Source organism: Leuciscus leuciscus (genome assembly GCF_965113295.1).
Source record: "Leuciscus leuciscus genome assembly, chromosome: 2".
NCBI classification, from domain to species: domain Eukaryota; kingdom Metazoa; phylum Chordata; class Actinopteri; order Cypriniformes; family Leuciscidae; genus Leuciscus; species Leuciscus leuciscus.
The window spans coordinates 47,124,574-47,140,669 of NC_138726.1; the positions used below are offsets into that span (position 1 = coordinate 47,124,574).

Below are 16,096 nucleotides of genomic sequence, written 5' to 3' on the forward strand. Positions count from 1 at the left end.
TTCATTGCTTTTGCCAAATTTGCCAGAGTATATGTATGGCCTTGTTCCCTACCCAGACTTAATGACTTTCTCTCTATGATGAATTTATAAAAAGGAAAGTTGTACTTTGCAACTTTTCCAAAGAACTTATATATTTTCATATTTCATATTCAGTTCTGATGGAAATGAGTAGTGACAGGGGAGCACATCTCTGCTAGAGCAGCAGTTTGAAGTTCAGAAATGTCATTAATTTTAACATTTTTATATCATGAACTGAGGGCAGATTTATTAGGTGACATTACCAAACCACTGCATATTTCAGAAATTCAGTTTCTTTTTATTTGTATAGGTTTTAAGTTAATTGACTGCTATTGTTTGCTGAAGGCCAGGATCTTTGTGCCAGGACATGTGATCAATATATTTACACAGATGAAAACTTAACTCTTTGTTTCCAAGTGTCCAATCAGTCACACATACAAGTAGATAAAAGAAAAGAACATGGGTAGAGTAAGAATAAGATAATGGTCAAGTAACTCTTAACACCAGTCATGTAAAAACATTCACATGAAATCAATACAATCTTTTATTTACAGATAAAAAAAAAACAGCTCCTGCTAGATTTGTACTTCATAGTTTGTACAATCTTCTTTTTGGCAACTAATGAAATGCATAAACAACCATCATACTGCCTTCATTCAAATGTTTCATACTGAGATAATGCTACATTGTGACTTAATTGCAGTCTTTATATGCTTACGTGAAATTGAGCATGTTTTCAAATGAGCTGCATTTATCACTATGAAAGCGAGAGAATGTGCTTTCAATCCTTGCATTGATTTGAAGAGCACTTGGGATTAACAGCAAAGTCCGGCTCTTTGTTTGAAATGTGTTTGCTTTTCGTCACGCCGGCTTTTTGCACCGTTTCATCTTTAAGAATCATGTTTGATGGAGTGGTCAGAGAATAAGCGGCACCTAAGCTCTACAGATACCGAGGGAAAACATGAAGCACGCCGATTTCAGATTGATGGGGACGGAGAAAGATGGCTAGGGGAGACACAGACAACGAGAGACGAATAGGAAAATTGATAGAGAGATATATGAGGCGCGTCAGTGGAGCCAAACAGCCGAACCTTGAGGGAAAGACAGCCAGAAATCGAGCCAGAGAAGGGACGCTCTCGGCTGAATACCGTCGTCTGCGTGGCAAGCGCTAGCACAGTAGGGAAATGAGAAGTTTGACCTTACATCACTGCCTCATCAACATGGAGAATATGAGAAACAGCCCAAGGGCATCGCTGTGCCATCTTGCAAAACACCCACCCACGTTGTCACCTCCGCCTGCGCCCACCGCGCATTAGTCTTCTCGACTCTGCTCGTTTCCTAACCAAAGACTCGGGCCCTGCGGGTGAAGAGACTCTAGATGTATGCGTTTAAATGATTCTGTCAGCCTGTAGTAAATGTGTTCCCCTCCTGTGCGACAAATTGAGCGAAATGGAGGTCGTACGGTTGAAGTGTTTTACACGCACGCTCGATTGAGATGCTGCAAAAGTAGACGTGTGTTGGAGTTAATGGTGAAAGTTGATACCGCAAATTATAAACATGTTTGTTGAGAAGTGGTGGAGGATCCATATCAGAACATTCTTCCTTCATTGATTCACCCTGAATGTTGTTGTTTTTTTCTGTAGAACGCAAAAAGTTTTTTCCAGTGTTATTTTTGTATTATTTATGTACTATTATAGTATTTATTAATGTTTTTAATTAGCTTACATTTTTTTAATTTTTAGTTTTCATTTTAATTTTAGTTTGTTTTAATATTTTGTATGTGCTTTTGTAATTTGTATTAGTTTTTTCTATTTGGCATTATTTTTCAGTTTTAGTAATTTTAGCACTTTTTCTTTTTCAGTTATTTTGATTGTATTCAGTTTAATTTTCATATAATTTTTTTCTAATGTAACTGTATCTAATATAATATACATTTTAACTAATATAACTTTTATCTAATATTTCAATCAGCAAATTATTTTTAATTAGTTTTACACTCTAAAAACTGCAGGGTTAAAAAATAACCCAACCTTAAGCACACCGCTGGGTCACTATATTGGACAGAACACACGCTGGGTTGGTTTGACCCAAGTGCTGGGTTTTTCCATTTAACCCATATTTCTGGGTCATTCATTTGACCCAACCAGTGGGTGGAATTAACCCTCTTGCTGGGTTAAGTCCTACTTATATGCTGGGTTATTTCGGGTCTCATTGCCTTAATAAAATTAGTAACAAATATTTGTTATATTACAAATGTAAAATAATTATTGTCTCTGTATACAATAACCCAGAGAGGCCACTGTAAATTTGATTTAAATCTCGTTTAATTGTTTTTTTGAAACATTAATACATGTCTTTTAATAATTTTTTGTATACAATTATTACAATTATACAAAGTATACTTCTAAGGTTATAAAAACATAACGTTCATTAAGTAAGGTCTTTATACAGCACTGAAAACATATGTATATGATATTGCATTTCTGTCAACAGATCCTCGTAAATATTATACAGTGCACCTTAAAGGGATACTCCACCGAAAAATGAAATTTCTGTCTATCATATACTCACCCTCATGTTGTTTCAAACCTGTATGAATTTCTTTCATCTGCTGAACAGAAAGGAAGATATTTAGATACCATTGACTTCCATAGTATATTTTTTTCCTACTATGGAAGTCAATGGTATCTAAAACTGTCTGGTTACTCACATTCTTCTAGATGTCTTCCTTTCTGTTCAGCAGATGAAAGAAATTCATACAGGTTTGAAACAACATGAGGGTGAGTATATGATGACAGAATTTTCATTTTTCGGTGGAGTATCCCTTTAAGTCATTAAGCAACTCATTTGAACTGATACGATTAAGATTTCATTTATTAAGATATGTTGATTTATTAAGAACAGCAACAAACATTTAAAATGCGACTAAATATCACGTGGGCCTGAAACAACTGTTGTCCTCAAATTTTACAGAGGAGGACTCTTTTCCATTAATTTGATACAAGGCATGCTGGAGAAACTCCCAGGAGGGGAGACACTGCTTTGTGTATTTAACATCAAAAACAAAAAAAATAGCTTTGAAACAAAGATGAACAGCCTCCAGCAAAGACTCGGTCTCGATGGCGTGGCCTGGAACAATGGCAAAGGTCTGACATGTCCCCCTCGTCTCATCCTTGAGGCACAGAAAATGCAGCAATGCTCCAGTCATCTCATTTTGTGAATATTCAATCATGTTGGTCCCCACCTGTTGATTAAACACAATCACTTAGTGTTGCAATATAACTAACATGCAAGTTAAGCTTTTTTTGTGGAAGTATAAAAAAATAAAAAGGCCCTGTGAGGGACTAAAAACATACTGCGCTTGTATGGATTTCATTCAAAACGCTTTCCTCACTTTTAAATACAACGTCCACAATGAATACGATAATTACGTGATTAATTTACAATTTAAACTGCATAAACTGCTGATATAGGCCTAGCTGGTTTACAATTAAGCATTTAACGATGCGGCATTTTGTCAAAAAATCTAACCGACTAGCTGTGGCTATTTAATGTTTCACAGAATAAATACTTTACCCCTCACACTTCCATATCAAAGATTGTATGTTGAACAGTGAAATTAGCTTGCTGTTACCACAACTTTAAAAAAATATATAGGTAAACATTATTAACTTACCATAAAACACTGCCTGCTCCCGTGTGGCGTGCTCCTCGAGTCTGAAGTGAAGATCCAGAAAGTTTCGCAAAGAATAAACCAGTTGCTGGGTCAAAATAACCCAACCAGCTGTTTATTTGTGAATAACCCCCTTACAACTCATTTGACCCAACATGAGCAACCCAATAATGTGTTTATACTGTACCCCAAACAACCCAGCATTTTGACCCAGCACAATCAACCCAACAATTTGTTTACAGAAACAACCCAGCATTTTTTAAAAGTTTTTCAACTAATATTTATTTTATTTTATTTCAGCTTTGTTTCAATCAACAAATATTTTTTTTTAAATAGTTTTCGTTAATAATAACATTCCACAGCTCTTTTTGGAATTCCAATAATGAACACCATGAAAAAATGATTATAGAAGTATTATCTGTTCATCTGTATTGGTTTCTCCAGATGTGTCAGGTGAAAGCAGCCAGAGCGGAGGACAGTTCCAGGGTCGTCCGTCTGAGGTCTGGTCCCAGTGGCAGAGTCAACACCACAGCCAGCAGGGTGGAGACCCACATCCTCATCCTCAGTCCAGCCAGACGGAGGTCTTCCAGGTGAGCGCTTCACATCAAAATACACCTATTTTCAGCACATGTAGAGTTGCATTGGTGGGCAACAGAACATTTGAAGGCCTGTGATAGTAAACAATATGCTAACCAAACGAAAGAAAATGGAAGTAAAGATTTAAAGGAATAGTTCAAATGAAATTTCTGTTTGTTATTAACTAACATTATTTACTGTCATTCATATGTATTAATTATTGAATTAAAGGGACACTTCACCCATTTGCATCAAGCCTTGTATCGTTAGAAACCCAGTCATATTTTTGAATGGTCGTGCATTACTCCCTCATTTTCCCCTGAGCCGGGAGAAATAAGGATTTCAGTGTTTCAGTTCCTGCTTACAATGACGCAAAAATCGTCATTTTGCGTCATTCTAAGCAGGAAGTCCCATATGCCAGCAGCCATATCACCCTGTAACCCAAGACTGGTTTCCCACTGAAGCTAAGCAGGGCTGAGCCTGGTTAGTACCTGGATGGGAGACCTCCTGAGAAAACCAGGTTGCTGCTGGAAGAGGTGTTAGTGAGGCCAGTAGGGGGTGCTCATCCTGTGGTCTGTGTGGGTCCTAACACCCCAGTGTAGTGATGGGGACACTATACTGTCAAAGAGCACCGTCCTTCGGATGAGACGTAAAACCGAGGTCCTGACTCTCTGTGGTCATTAAAAATCCCATGGCATTTCTCGTAAAGAGTAGGGGTGTAACCCCCGGTGTCCTGGCCACATTCCACCCGTTGGCCCTTACCAATCATGGCCTCCTAATAATCCCCTTCCATTGAACTGGCTCTATCACTCTCTCTCTCCTCTCTCCACCTATAGCTGGTGTGTGGTGAGCGCACTGGCGCCGTTGTACTGTGGCTGCCGTCGCATCATCCAAGTGGATGCTGCACACTGGTGGTGGTTGAGGAGAGATCCCCTGATATGATTGTAAAGCGCTTTGGGTGTACAGTAGTACATAGGAAAGCGCTATATAAATGCCTCATTCTATTCTATTCTATATCTTTGTAGAGGGGTCGAGACTACAAACACTCGTTCCTCATCTTTCCCAGGGGGCGGGACCCACTCACGTTACAGACTTATTACAGATCAGTGGGTGGGACTTCACTTTCTGAAACTAAAAGCAATATCCTCCATCTTGTTTGGAAGTTAAGCTAACAGGCGCTGTGGAGTCAGATGTGAAGTTACGACAATAGCGGAGGGTACTCAATATGATATAGAAGAAGAGGATTTCGGAAGTCTGATGCTTGAATCAAGTGTTTGAGGCTACCTTCATGAGCCGTATTATAGTGAAGAGCAGCCGAGGCAGAAGACCTGTCTGTCGCGGACGAGGAGCCCGGACTGGTGGCGCCGGTGCTCTCACTGTGCGACTACGGACACAGAGATAGAGTCCGTCTGCAGCAAAGAATTTCAACGATGCCAATTTCTCCTGGACGAAATCTCTGAATCAGACGAGGACACGGACGTTTGTGTTGTGAACCATCCTAGTGACGCACCGCATATGTTCTGACTGAACATCTCTTTACCATGCAATAATTCACCATTTCGAAAGAAATACAAACGAGGAGTAATTCACTAATGAGTTCGCTAACTAGACATTTTGTGTGAAATGAATTTCAAGCTCTGGTGGTAGCTAGCCTTGTAGACGGAAGAGTGATTTCTCTTATAGGTAGATATGCGCTGTTCTGGATTAGTGGGAGTGGCTTGCGGAGCTGTGCAATGTGGTGCATTGTGGGAGTTGTTGTCTTTCATACAAACACGTCCTGAAGTAACTTTCTGTCTTTCCTCAGTCAAGAAGGCACCAAATAAAAAATGTATTTTACATTTCGACTACATATATGACCCACTTTCGATAAAGATCAATGTTCCCATGGGTGAAATGCTCCTTTAAGTCTTTCATTGATTCATTCATCCCCTGTTTATTTTTAATTATTATTCACAAAACCCATTGTTTCAAAACATCTTGATGTAAAATAACACTGATAATGATACGTACTGTATCTTGATATAGTAATCCAATTCAAGATGTTTTGAAACAATGGGTATTGTGAATAATAAAAAAAAATAAAAAAACAGAATGACGTCTGATGTGAATCAGCCTTTACAGTTACACTGACTCACTGGCAAAGCAGTAACTGAACGTAGCTTGTCTGATTCAACAGAGCGCTGTATTTCTGTCCCACAGGATATGCTGCCGATGCCAGGCGATCCCACTCAAGGATCAACCAATTACAACATTGAAGACTTTGCCGACCTCGGCATGTTCCCACCGTTTTCTGAGTAAATGGAGACTCTTATGTTTGTTCGTTTTGTTTTGGTTCAGACTGCAGTACCTTTATCTCACATGTGACGAACATGACGCTGCTGAAACACATTTCTGAATTCACTTACACACTCTCTTGACTTGATCATTCATACACAAACAGTTAAAAACACAAGATATACCCCATTCTTGATGTTCCCCATCATTTTATCATCATGTGATGATTAACTGGTGCCATTATCAATAGAAAATATACGTAAACAACCCTTTTAATAAATACATTTGCATTTACAGTCCAATTTTTGAGAGCGATAACAGTGTAAGATTATAATTTACTTTAGTTAATAAAGCGCAATAACTAATAAGTCTAATTTACATAGAAAGCAGGTGAATTTAATGCCTGGTTTGAGTGAAATGTGAATATGACGCAGGATTTTGTGTCAGAATGACTGTATGCTAAAGTTAGATGATTAATGCAGCGACATCATGTCAGGACTGTTTTCTCACACACAGGAATCCAACAAAAAATATAATGAAAAGTTTTTCTCTTTTTTTGACGTTTTTAACGTACAATAGTATTTTCAGAATCTTTCATGATGCGAAGAATCTTTTTCTCTTCAAGTGTTGCACCTCATTTTTCATTGCCAAACAGCATCTTGCTGACAAAAAACGCTGAGATATTTTTACGCTTACCGTGTAAAATGTAGTCTATGTAGTGATGTCTATAACCTAGTTAAACTAATAATAAATGTAGGCAGATGTAAAGAAAAAAAATCAGTATTTGATTTAAATCGAAAATTGCTTTTGCAGCCTTTTTTTTTATTTTATTTTTTTTACTTTTACTTTTGTTGTTCTTACAAAAACACTTGCAACAGTGTCACTTTGTGAAGTAATCGACACCAGCCTCATATGAGCAAATGCAGCATAAAAATAAACAATGTTCAGTGTAATCTTTGTGGCAGCTGCAATTCTTGCTATTAACTTTTGGACTAATAACGTGGACTTCTCGTTTTCATGATGAAACTCGATCACGCCACGACTATGGACTGATGGAAAGACGTCGACATGAAATCTAAACCTTTTTGCAAAATCAAATGGATGTTTAATGTAAATAATGTGATTTTTATGTCGGACCATGTTTCATTTGACATACAGCTATATATACTTGTGTAGGTTTAATATCATTGTGTGCAATGTAAGTACATAATATTTAACTCCAGTACTTAGTTAGCCTGTCCATTGTACAATGAGTTTAGATTGTATAAATTGTGCAAATGTGTTCCATTATTTTTGTGTAACTTTATGACAAGAAATTGTGCTTGTGACAATAAATTCTCATCGAGTATGTGCATTTCAATCAAATAGACTGAGCTGTATTCATTGGGTTGCTCAATACACACATTTTTAACATATTAAATGTTCATTTTGCCAGTTTGTTTTAACAGATCATAAATTGTGTAAATTCAATCCTGAAAATTATGATTTCTCTCCATTAATGCTAATCTGCATTGGTTTTGTGTCTGTTGGTTTCATGTTGACTTTATGTAGGTATACGAAAAGCTAATTTCAGCTATAATGTACAGTGAAACTACTTTCATTAATCGTAGAGTTATGGTAAATTGCGTTTTGTGCCGTATATTAAATGGTCTGCATGCATACAAATTTATTGCTGCTCCAAGAAACATCAATGGACAAATTGAGACTTACTGCCTGTTCATTTATGCTTCCTTATCCTGCTTATTTAGGTTGTTGGTCAGGGAACAGGAAGGGGATTTGACCACAGGGATTACTCATAAACACCAGCAGATGCTAAATACGCTTTCTGAATTCATTTGGACATTCAAACTCCACAGAAGAAAAGTGAAGGCCTTTAATGCTGCGGTCGCTCATGAGGACCTGCTCTGCCCTCGTCTGTAAATGGGCCGTAGTATTTCCTAAACTCTATCTTATGGTTTTTTGTTTTGTTTTTTGCATCCAGTAATAGGTGCTATTGTTGCTTTCAAGTCCTCCTGGGAAGTTCCTTTCTTCAAGTGTATTTAAATGATTTGATTTAACTTGGAGCAATTTCCTTTTTCTTTCCTGCTTTTTCTCTTCCTTACAGACACAGGAAGCACCAATTCAACAGAATGAAGTGCGAAGGATGTGCTTTTGGTTTGTATTTTACATTTTTGTCTATCGTATCATATCATTCTGCCAGAGAGAATGATGGGACATGTATTTTTGTTGTGCAACCTGTTGCCTCGTAACCCAACAATGGTCAATGAGAAGCCAAATAAATCATACAGTAACAATTCACAATTACAACTTAGCAGTGTTATTTTAATATTATGTATGTACTATTACACTGTAAAAAGTGATCAGTTGACTTAACTTAAAAAAAAGTGAGGAAACTTGTTGCCTTAAAATTATTAAGTAAATAAACTTCATGCGTAATTGAAAAAATTAAGTTATGTGGAATTAATGTGGTTTGTTTTAACCAATGTGGTAATGTTAATTTGCGCTCATCTTGTATATGACATGACTTGAAGATAGCAAATCGTTGTTGTTTTTTAGCAGGTGGTTTTCTTCTACGCGCATGTGAGAGTGGCGAGAGACCGTATCAGCTTGTCATATAATTGCATTTCTGTACACTGTCAAAAATGTTAATGTTAAGTTCCTTCTGGGTGAAGCATGACAAGACTTGACTGGCTAGAAGCGTAAACAGCAGCTCCATTAAATCACGTTCATTGCGTGCGTCTCAGTTTAATGCAGAAGTATACTTTTCAGATGTTCAGCATTCCAGCGGATCTTGATGCTCTTTGATTAGACTGTCTGAATGCTCGGATGACACCTCAGATCTGTTTAGTAGGGAAACTTGAGATGTTCTGCAGAGGTCAACCGCCTGAAATCTGGCTGCGTTCACTGTCATACCTGCATGTTTTTACTGTTTTGTAACAGCATGACAAGTTTTATCGAATTGCATTCGCCCCAAAAAAAAAAGGAAAGTATATCTTTTAAAGTCACCATGAAAAAAAAAAAAAAAATTAATGGACTATTGCAGTATTTATTATAAATGATTTATCCATGCACATCATTATGTTTTTAACTTGTGTGCCTCAATCTTTAATCAAAATAACGTCCTCTACCTCTTGCAGCGGCATCTATTCTCTGATGATTTGTTTACTGGCGTGAGGGCGGGACAATCTGTCACTCACATGAGATCAACCAATAGCAAACCACAACCATCCAATCAATTCCCAATGGAAAAAATCAAGTCTCACCTTACATTTGTTCTGTTTCAAGCAGCCACTTCACTTGGATATACATTACAATAAGGAAGAAAAGACTTGCAAATTCTGTTTCATGGCGACTTTAAATAATGTGGTAACTTTATAATATGATTCCTTCTGTTAAAATTAGTTCATATAGAAAAATACTTCTAAGGCATTAGAATCTTAATGTTTATTTCAACATGTTGTGCTTGATTTAATGCATTAATTAATGTTATGCACTAATGGAACCTTATTGTAGTTTTATTAATATTCTGAAGTTCTAACAACTCTTCTGGAAGTCAAGTGGTTTTCAGCTTTTCTATACTCTATACAGGCTATATTATTTCTTTATTTAGCCTCTTCCCAGCATGCACCCTCATAAATAGCATTGCATTGTTTGGCCGTTTGCTAGTTTTAATTAGACTGTCGTTGATTTATTGTCATGTTTAGTAACTTCAGAATGAGTTTGTTACTCTATTTGAAATAATTGGTTAGTTTAACACAATAAGTATCTGTTAACATTAGTTGCACTATGAACTAACATAAACAGTTAAACAACTGCACTGACAAAGATTATTCGATTTAAAAAATATATTGCTCAGTTTTTGCTCATGTTAGTTAATATACTAACTAAAGTTAACAGGTGAGACCTTATTGTAAAGTGTTACTGTCTTTAGTTTTTGTCAATAATTTAAGACAAGCACATATTTGAGAAAAAGCACAATATTGCCCATTTAATAAATGGTATAAATAAATAAATGGAACAATTCACATTTAACTCTGTTAATTTGACAAGAGCTTTTTAGAATTAATCTAAAGTTCATTGAATATATTTATTTAGAATAATGTAGATTTCAACTACCAAAAGTTTTTTCCAGTTCTGAAGGATTGTATAGTAAAAGTGTAATTCCCCATGCGCCTTACAGGCCTGCGGCTATGCAATCAAAGCCTGTTTTTGTTTTGGAACGCGACCAGCCATTTAATGTTGCGTGCAATGCATTGTCATATCTGACAGGATCAGGTTAGGCCCTGTTAGGTTTTGCTCATTTAAAGTGAGTTTTGCAATAAAACCATTAAACCATTTTAAGAGTGACAAATAAAAACATGGCTTCAGCCCTGCTGTTTTCAGGTGTGCTTTTGAATTATTTAGTTTGACGGCCAAACAGTGGAAAAGATGATGATATGGATTGCTTTGTCAGATTAATGGGTTAGATATCATTCCATTGACTTTATCGACACCTTGGCTTTGGTCAACATATTTTGTTGATCCTGGAACAACATTCCGGTCCGAAAATGTATATCCCTCTAAAGCTAACCCTATACCCATAAGTTATCCCTAAACTCAGAGGGAAATGGTAGGTGAATAACACTGATGTAGAAGCACCTATACCTGGTTGTAAGCCTAAACTTGATATAAACCGTAAACTTGTCCCTCAAATCTGATTGGTTGATTGGAATGTTGTTCCAGGATCAACAAAGATGTTGATCCAGGAACATGTTGTACTTGGTGAAATCAGGTTCTGCAACTCTGAGTGTCCGGGCCATAAGTTTTCCCATTTATGTTTGTCGGTTTGCTCTGCTGGATGCAGGATGTTCCTGCTGTCTGAACACTGTGGAAAACTGATGTCATGAAAACGCTGACTAATGGCACGGCAAGAACACACACAGTCCCAAACCATTCACTAGCGACTGTCCTAAACTGTGATGTCAAAGACTGCAGACAAGGAGAAAGATCTGTCCATTTCAAGCTGTTTAGGTTTATGTCCATCCTTTGTGTGTTCATTTATTTAATATTCTGGGTGTGGCTAACTACTGTACTTTCAGCTCTGTTTAATATATTTTACCCACTCAAAAAAAGCCCTAAATTTAAGATGTCTACATTTGAAATGTATATAAAATTTCCACCCATTTGGATTACACCGTTTTAAAGGGATAGTTCACCGAAATATGAACATTTTGTTCCAGTGCATGCTTAAATCTATGCCACATAATTCTGCAGATTTTCTTTCCAAAACAGCATGAAAAATGGGGGAAAGGTCAGTCTGGGCCTAGTGATAGGTCACCATTCTAAGGCTTTCCCCCCATTTTTAGACTTCTTTAAGAAATGCTGCACATGTCTCTCAGTAAAGGCATTTTTGTATTGCCCTTTAAACAGCTGTGCCTGTCCTGATACATGACATATGTTCAGTGATGTTTCTTTTCTTTCTGATTTCTCAGAAATTTCAGAGGCCCCTAAAATAACAACCCATCCTGCTGCGCAATACTTGCCCTCAGTTTGAGTATATGTTCAGTTAAGTACAGGAACATTCTTTGTTTTTGTTTTTTCTGTTACAAAAGATACTGGCTCTGTTCTAAAGATAGTCAGGTGCCTACATATGAAGCATTATATTTACTATATTATTATTATGCTGTATTATAATATACCTTCTTTTGGACAAATTCTAAAGCAACACTTTTTTCCCCATCATGAAAGCACTGAAAAATCCAACATTTAATTCTGTAATTTGTTATCCAGTGCATTAACTCTAGCTTTGGGAAGTTCGAAACTCCAAACTTCATTAGAGGAGAACAAGCTCAATCTTGGTTCCGATAAGATTCCCAGAATCTCCCAAGTACCTTAATTAAGTTACGTTGGTGTAACCTCCATGTGTGTAATGTGAGATGGTTTCTGGTTCCTCTTGAATATAAGTTGACATACTTCACCTTCCAAAGTGAAACCGTGGTGTCAGTGATCATTAGCTATGAGAATCTCCCTTGGGCGAAACTTTCTTGAGGTTCATCCACATTGTTTAAAGCTAAAACTCTTAAGAAGACATCAATTACCCGGAGGACCTGAGGCAAAGCTGTGATGGACACGTTGGTGAAGATATTTTGACAACCTCCTCCTCCTTCAAATCATTCAAAGTGAGGGCAGCTGGCCCCTGAACATTTTTCTTCACTTTGAATATGGCGTGATGGTGGAACAAACAATAAATCCATTCCTCTTTCTAGGAACTTGAGACAAGAAAATTGGCGTTTTGACATGTTTGTAATTTGTTGTCTTTTCTATTATTTTGATTGGTTGTTTTTTCTGCTTACTATACGTTTGTTGGTTTATGTGATCGTACAAAAAACTTGTTTTAAGTTTCTGTATAAACTAAGGATGAACTAATGGTTTGTCTGATGACAAGAAGGCCAAAAGGATAAGAATATATCTATTCTACATATTCTTCAATTTTGCACCCACCAACATGCACCCCTTTATTCAAATCAAATTAATCAAATTCGAGTTCAGATTCTGAAAGTACGGTTTACAATGAACACTGAAGTCCGAATGCATGCAGTGTCCAGTTGTAGTATTTTTGCCCTTATGATATATACAAAAAAGCTGACATATTGTTGCTTACATCTCAGAAGAGCTTTTTTCAGCAAATGTTTAGTAAATATTCAGTCTTCTCCACCTACCAGTTCGTAAGATGTAAATAAATTTAGGGACGTTAGTAAGATATAAAACATATGTAAGCATGCATCATGTTACTACATAGGTGTGCAAGGTATACGATGGAAAAAAAATGGTTGCATTTGGATGCTTATATGACTTGTATTTACTTGTATATGACTCTTTTTTTTCTTGTTTTTCCATTACAGTTAAATTATGTTACTATAAAGCAGGGGTTTTCAAGCTGGAGTCTGGGTACCCTCACATGAAGATTATCAAATTTGTGTGTCCGTAACATCTAAAAGATTGAATACAGGTCTAAAGTCATTTTTAGAAACAACAGCCTACTCATTGCCTGACTTTAAAAATTACACAGTTGCTAAAATGTTTACTTTTCCCATCATCCCAGTGACTGAAAGTGTCTGTAAACCCTTCATCCCATAACATTAGCACACCATATCACAAACATGCAAACATTTCAGCTTTCAATTCCCACAAACCACAATGCTTTCAAAGCTAGCAACCAAGTCCTGGTTGAGGGACTGCTCACTTCTTATGTAAATATTGTTATTGTGTCCAGACAACTTTCCAAAGCCGTCCAATAGTTCTACCATGACTCTATCAGATGCTAAAGGTCATATTTCCAGACACATCACATCAGTCCAGGGCATATGATTGGCCAGCTCTCCAGCTAACTTAATTTGGTTAAAACCAACCATAACATTACAGAAAACAAAAGCCGGAGCATTCCGGACATTGCTAACATAAGCTTCCAGTCAGTTGCCGTCCATTTGAGTAAAACCTTTTTTTATTGCACCATCTGGATAATTGTGCCTCTGTCTCATTGTATTAGCGTATGAGGGAGAGCATATAGTGAGAACTGAGAACATTCCCAATGTGTTCTGATGAGTGATCACGATATTGTTATAGAGTTCGGAGCCAGAACTTCAGATCCTACTGGGACACTGTGGAAATGACCAGGCAGAAGTGATGAGGCAGGGGGGTGATGCATCGTGGGAAAGTAACAGGAAAAACAGTCCTGTGACATCACTGTGTTTATTTCCTCTAAATGTTATTCTCCTTTGCATTGGTGGGTCATTGGCATCTATTTAAAAGGACATTTTCCACATTATATTATGCCATGTATAATGACGTGAAGACTTAGGCAAACAATTACAGTTTACCGGAATAATTGTCATTATCATCTCACCCTCATGTTGTGTAAAGCTCAGAAAGAGCTCGGAGGTTGAATTTAGACAAGGTTTTACGTCACTAATGCTAAACAACATCAGTGATTCATAAACGACATTTGAAAGTAGCGGGGAAGATTTTCATTCCGAGTTTGTTTGATTTTACATTGTGTAAAATTTGTTTCTCTCGGTGCAGACATTTTGTTTATCTCAAAACCACAGCCGTGACATCTCAAGATTAATTTAACATGTTAAGCCAGCTGCAGACAATGCGTCATACAAAGATAGCATACATTTTGGTGAATCTCCACATTTGCATAAAGAGAATGAGACCTTCTTTTGGGATCATTTGCATTGTGAGATTATGTTATGACAATGAAATCAAGTTTAAAAAAAAAAAATATATAGCTATATATATAAATATCAGGGTTATGTTCTGTTTTTATTTAGTTTAATGCATTCCCAGTTCCTGTGTTTATTTCTTTAGTTTACCTAGTTTCCTAGTGTGAGCCTGTTAGTTGCCATAACAACCAATTGTGTCCAACTGCCCCTTGTTAATTTACTCATTTAGTTTGTGTATATCCCTCTTTAGTTCAGTTTCTTGTCCATTTTTACATCTATTTAAGTTGGTTGTTCTCTTCCTGTGTCTTTATCTCTGTTCTGGGTGTTTGTTAATTTGAGTTAGTTTTTTTTTTTTTTGTGACATGTGAAGGCCAAGTATGGTAACCCATACTCTGAATTTGTCCTCTGCATTTAACCCATCCAAGTTAGTTGCACACACATTAGGAGCAGTGAGAAGTGAACACACACACACCCGGAGCAGTGGGCAGTCATTCACTGCGGCGCCTGGGAAGCGATTGGGGGTTAGGTGCCTTGCTCAAAGGTAAAAAATTAATTTCCTGCCGGTATTAAGACTCGAACCCGCAACATTCTGGTTACCAGTCTCTAACCGTTAGGCCACGACTGCCCCAATTTTATTCTTTATTAGAAGTTTTACTGCTGCAGCTAGATCCTGCTCAAACTCATCCTTGCTTTAAACCCATTATTGCTTTCCCTGAAAGAAGAACGGACCAAAAATATGAATCTGGTAGCAGTTTATCCATCACCCCTCTCCCTTGCACAAGATGGCATTCCCCTGGAAGACTACGTGGAGGAGTTGCTTGAGCTTAGCCACCTAGTGTCCTGGAGCGACAGCACCTTGAAAACCTGTTTCTGGAGTGGTCTGGATGACTATCTTTTCCCACCACTGCTAGCAGGAGCTACCACGTGCATGCTGGCACAATACATGGACTATGCGCTTTGGCTGATTGCCAAATGCTGAGTGCATTTACAGTTGGCTAGATGCCAGTTCCAAAGCCCACCAAGAACCTAAAGCCTGAGTCCACCACAGACACAGAGCTTGGGCCTGCCTCAAAGCAAGCGCCACATCCAAAGCCTGAGCCAAATTTCGCCCCGGAGCCCGAAGCCAACAGTAAGTCTGACCAGGTGCGTGAACCGGCAACAGCATCCTGTGAAGAGGGCATTTTAGTAGAGTACAAGGGCATGGAAGGCCGCCGCTGAGGGTGAGCTGCATCTGGCCTTGAGGAGTTATGAGGATTTGGAAGAGGATTTCCCATGTCTCCACTGGTCCCACCCAGATCCAAGACTCCTGCGTCTCAGCTGGTCCTATCCCAGCACCAAGTCTCCTGCGTCT

The 16,096-nt window shown here is 37.7% G+C and overlaps 1 protein-coding gene across 4 annotated transcripts in view; it reads left to right on the forward strand.

The window, feature by feature from the left end:
• Positions 1-7,906, forward strand: part of arnt2 (aryl-hydrocarbon receptor nuclear translocator 2) — an 84,676-nt gene extending 76,770 nt beyond the window's left edge. For all 4 annotated transcript variants that reach the window (XM_082154386.1, XM_082154385.1, XM_082154388.1 and 1 more), the window contains 2 exons: positions 4,136-4,281; positions 6,467-7,906. In XM_082154386.1, coding sequence (XP_082010512.1) covers positions 4,136-4,281; positions 6,467-6,565 — 245 coding nt within the window. In that variant the 3' untranslated portion in view covers positions 6,566-7,906. The remainder of the gene's footprint in view (positions 1-4,135; positions 4,282-6,466) is intronic.
• Positions 7,907-16,096: the final 8,190 nt, after the last annotated feature.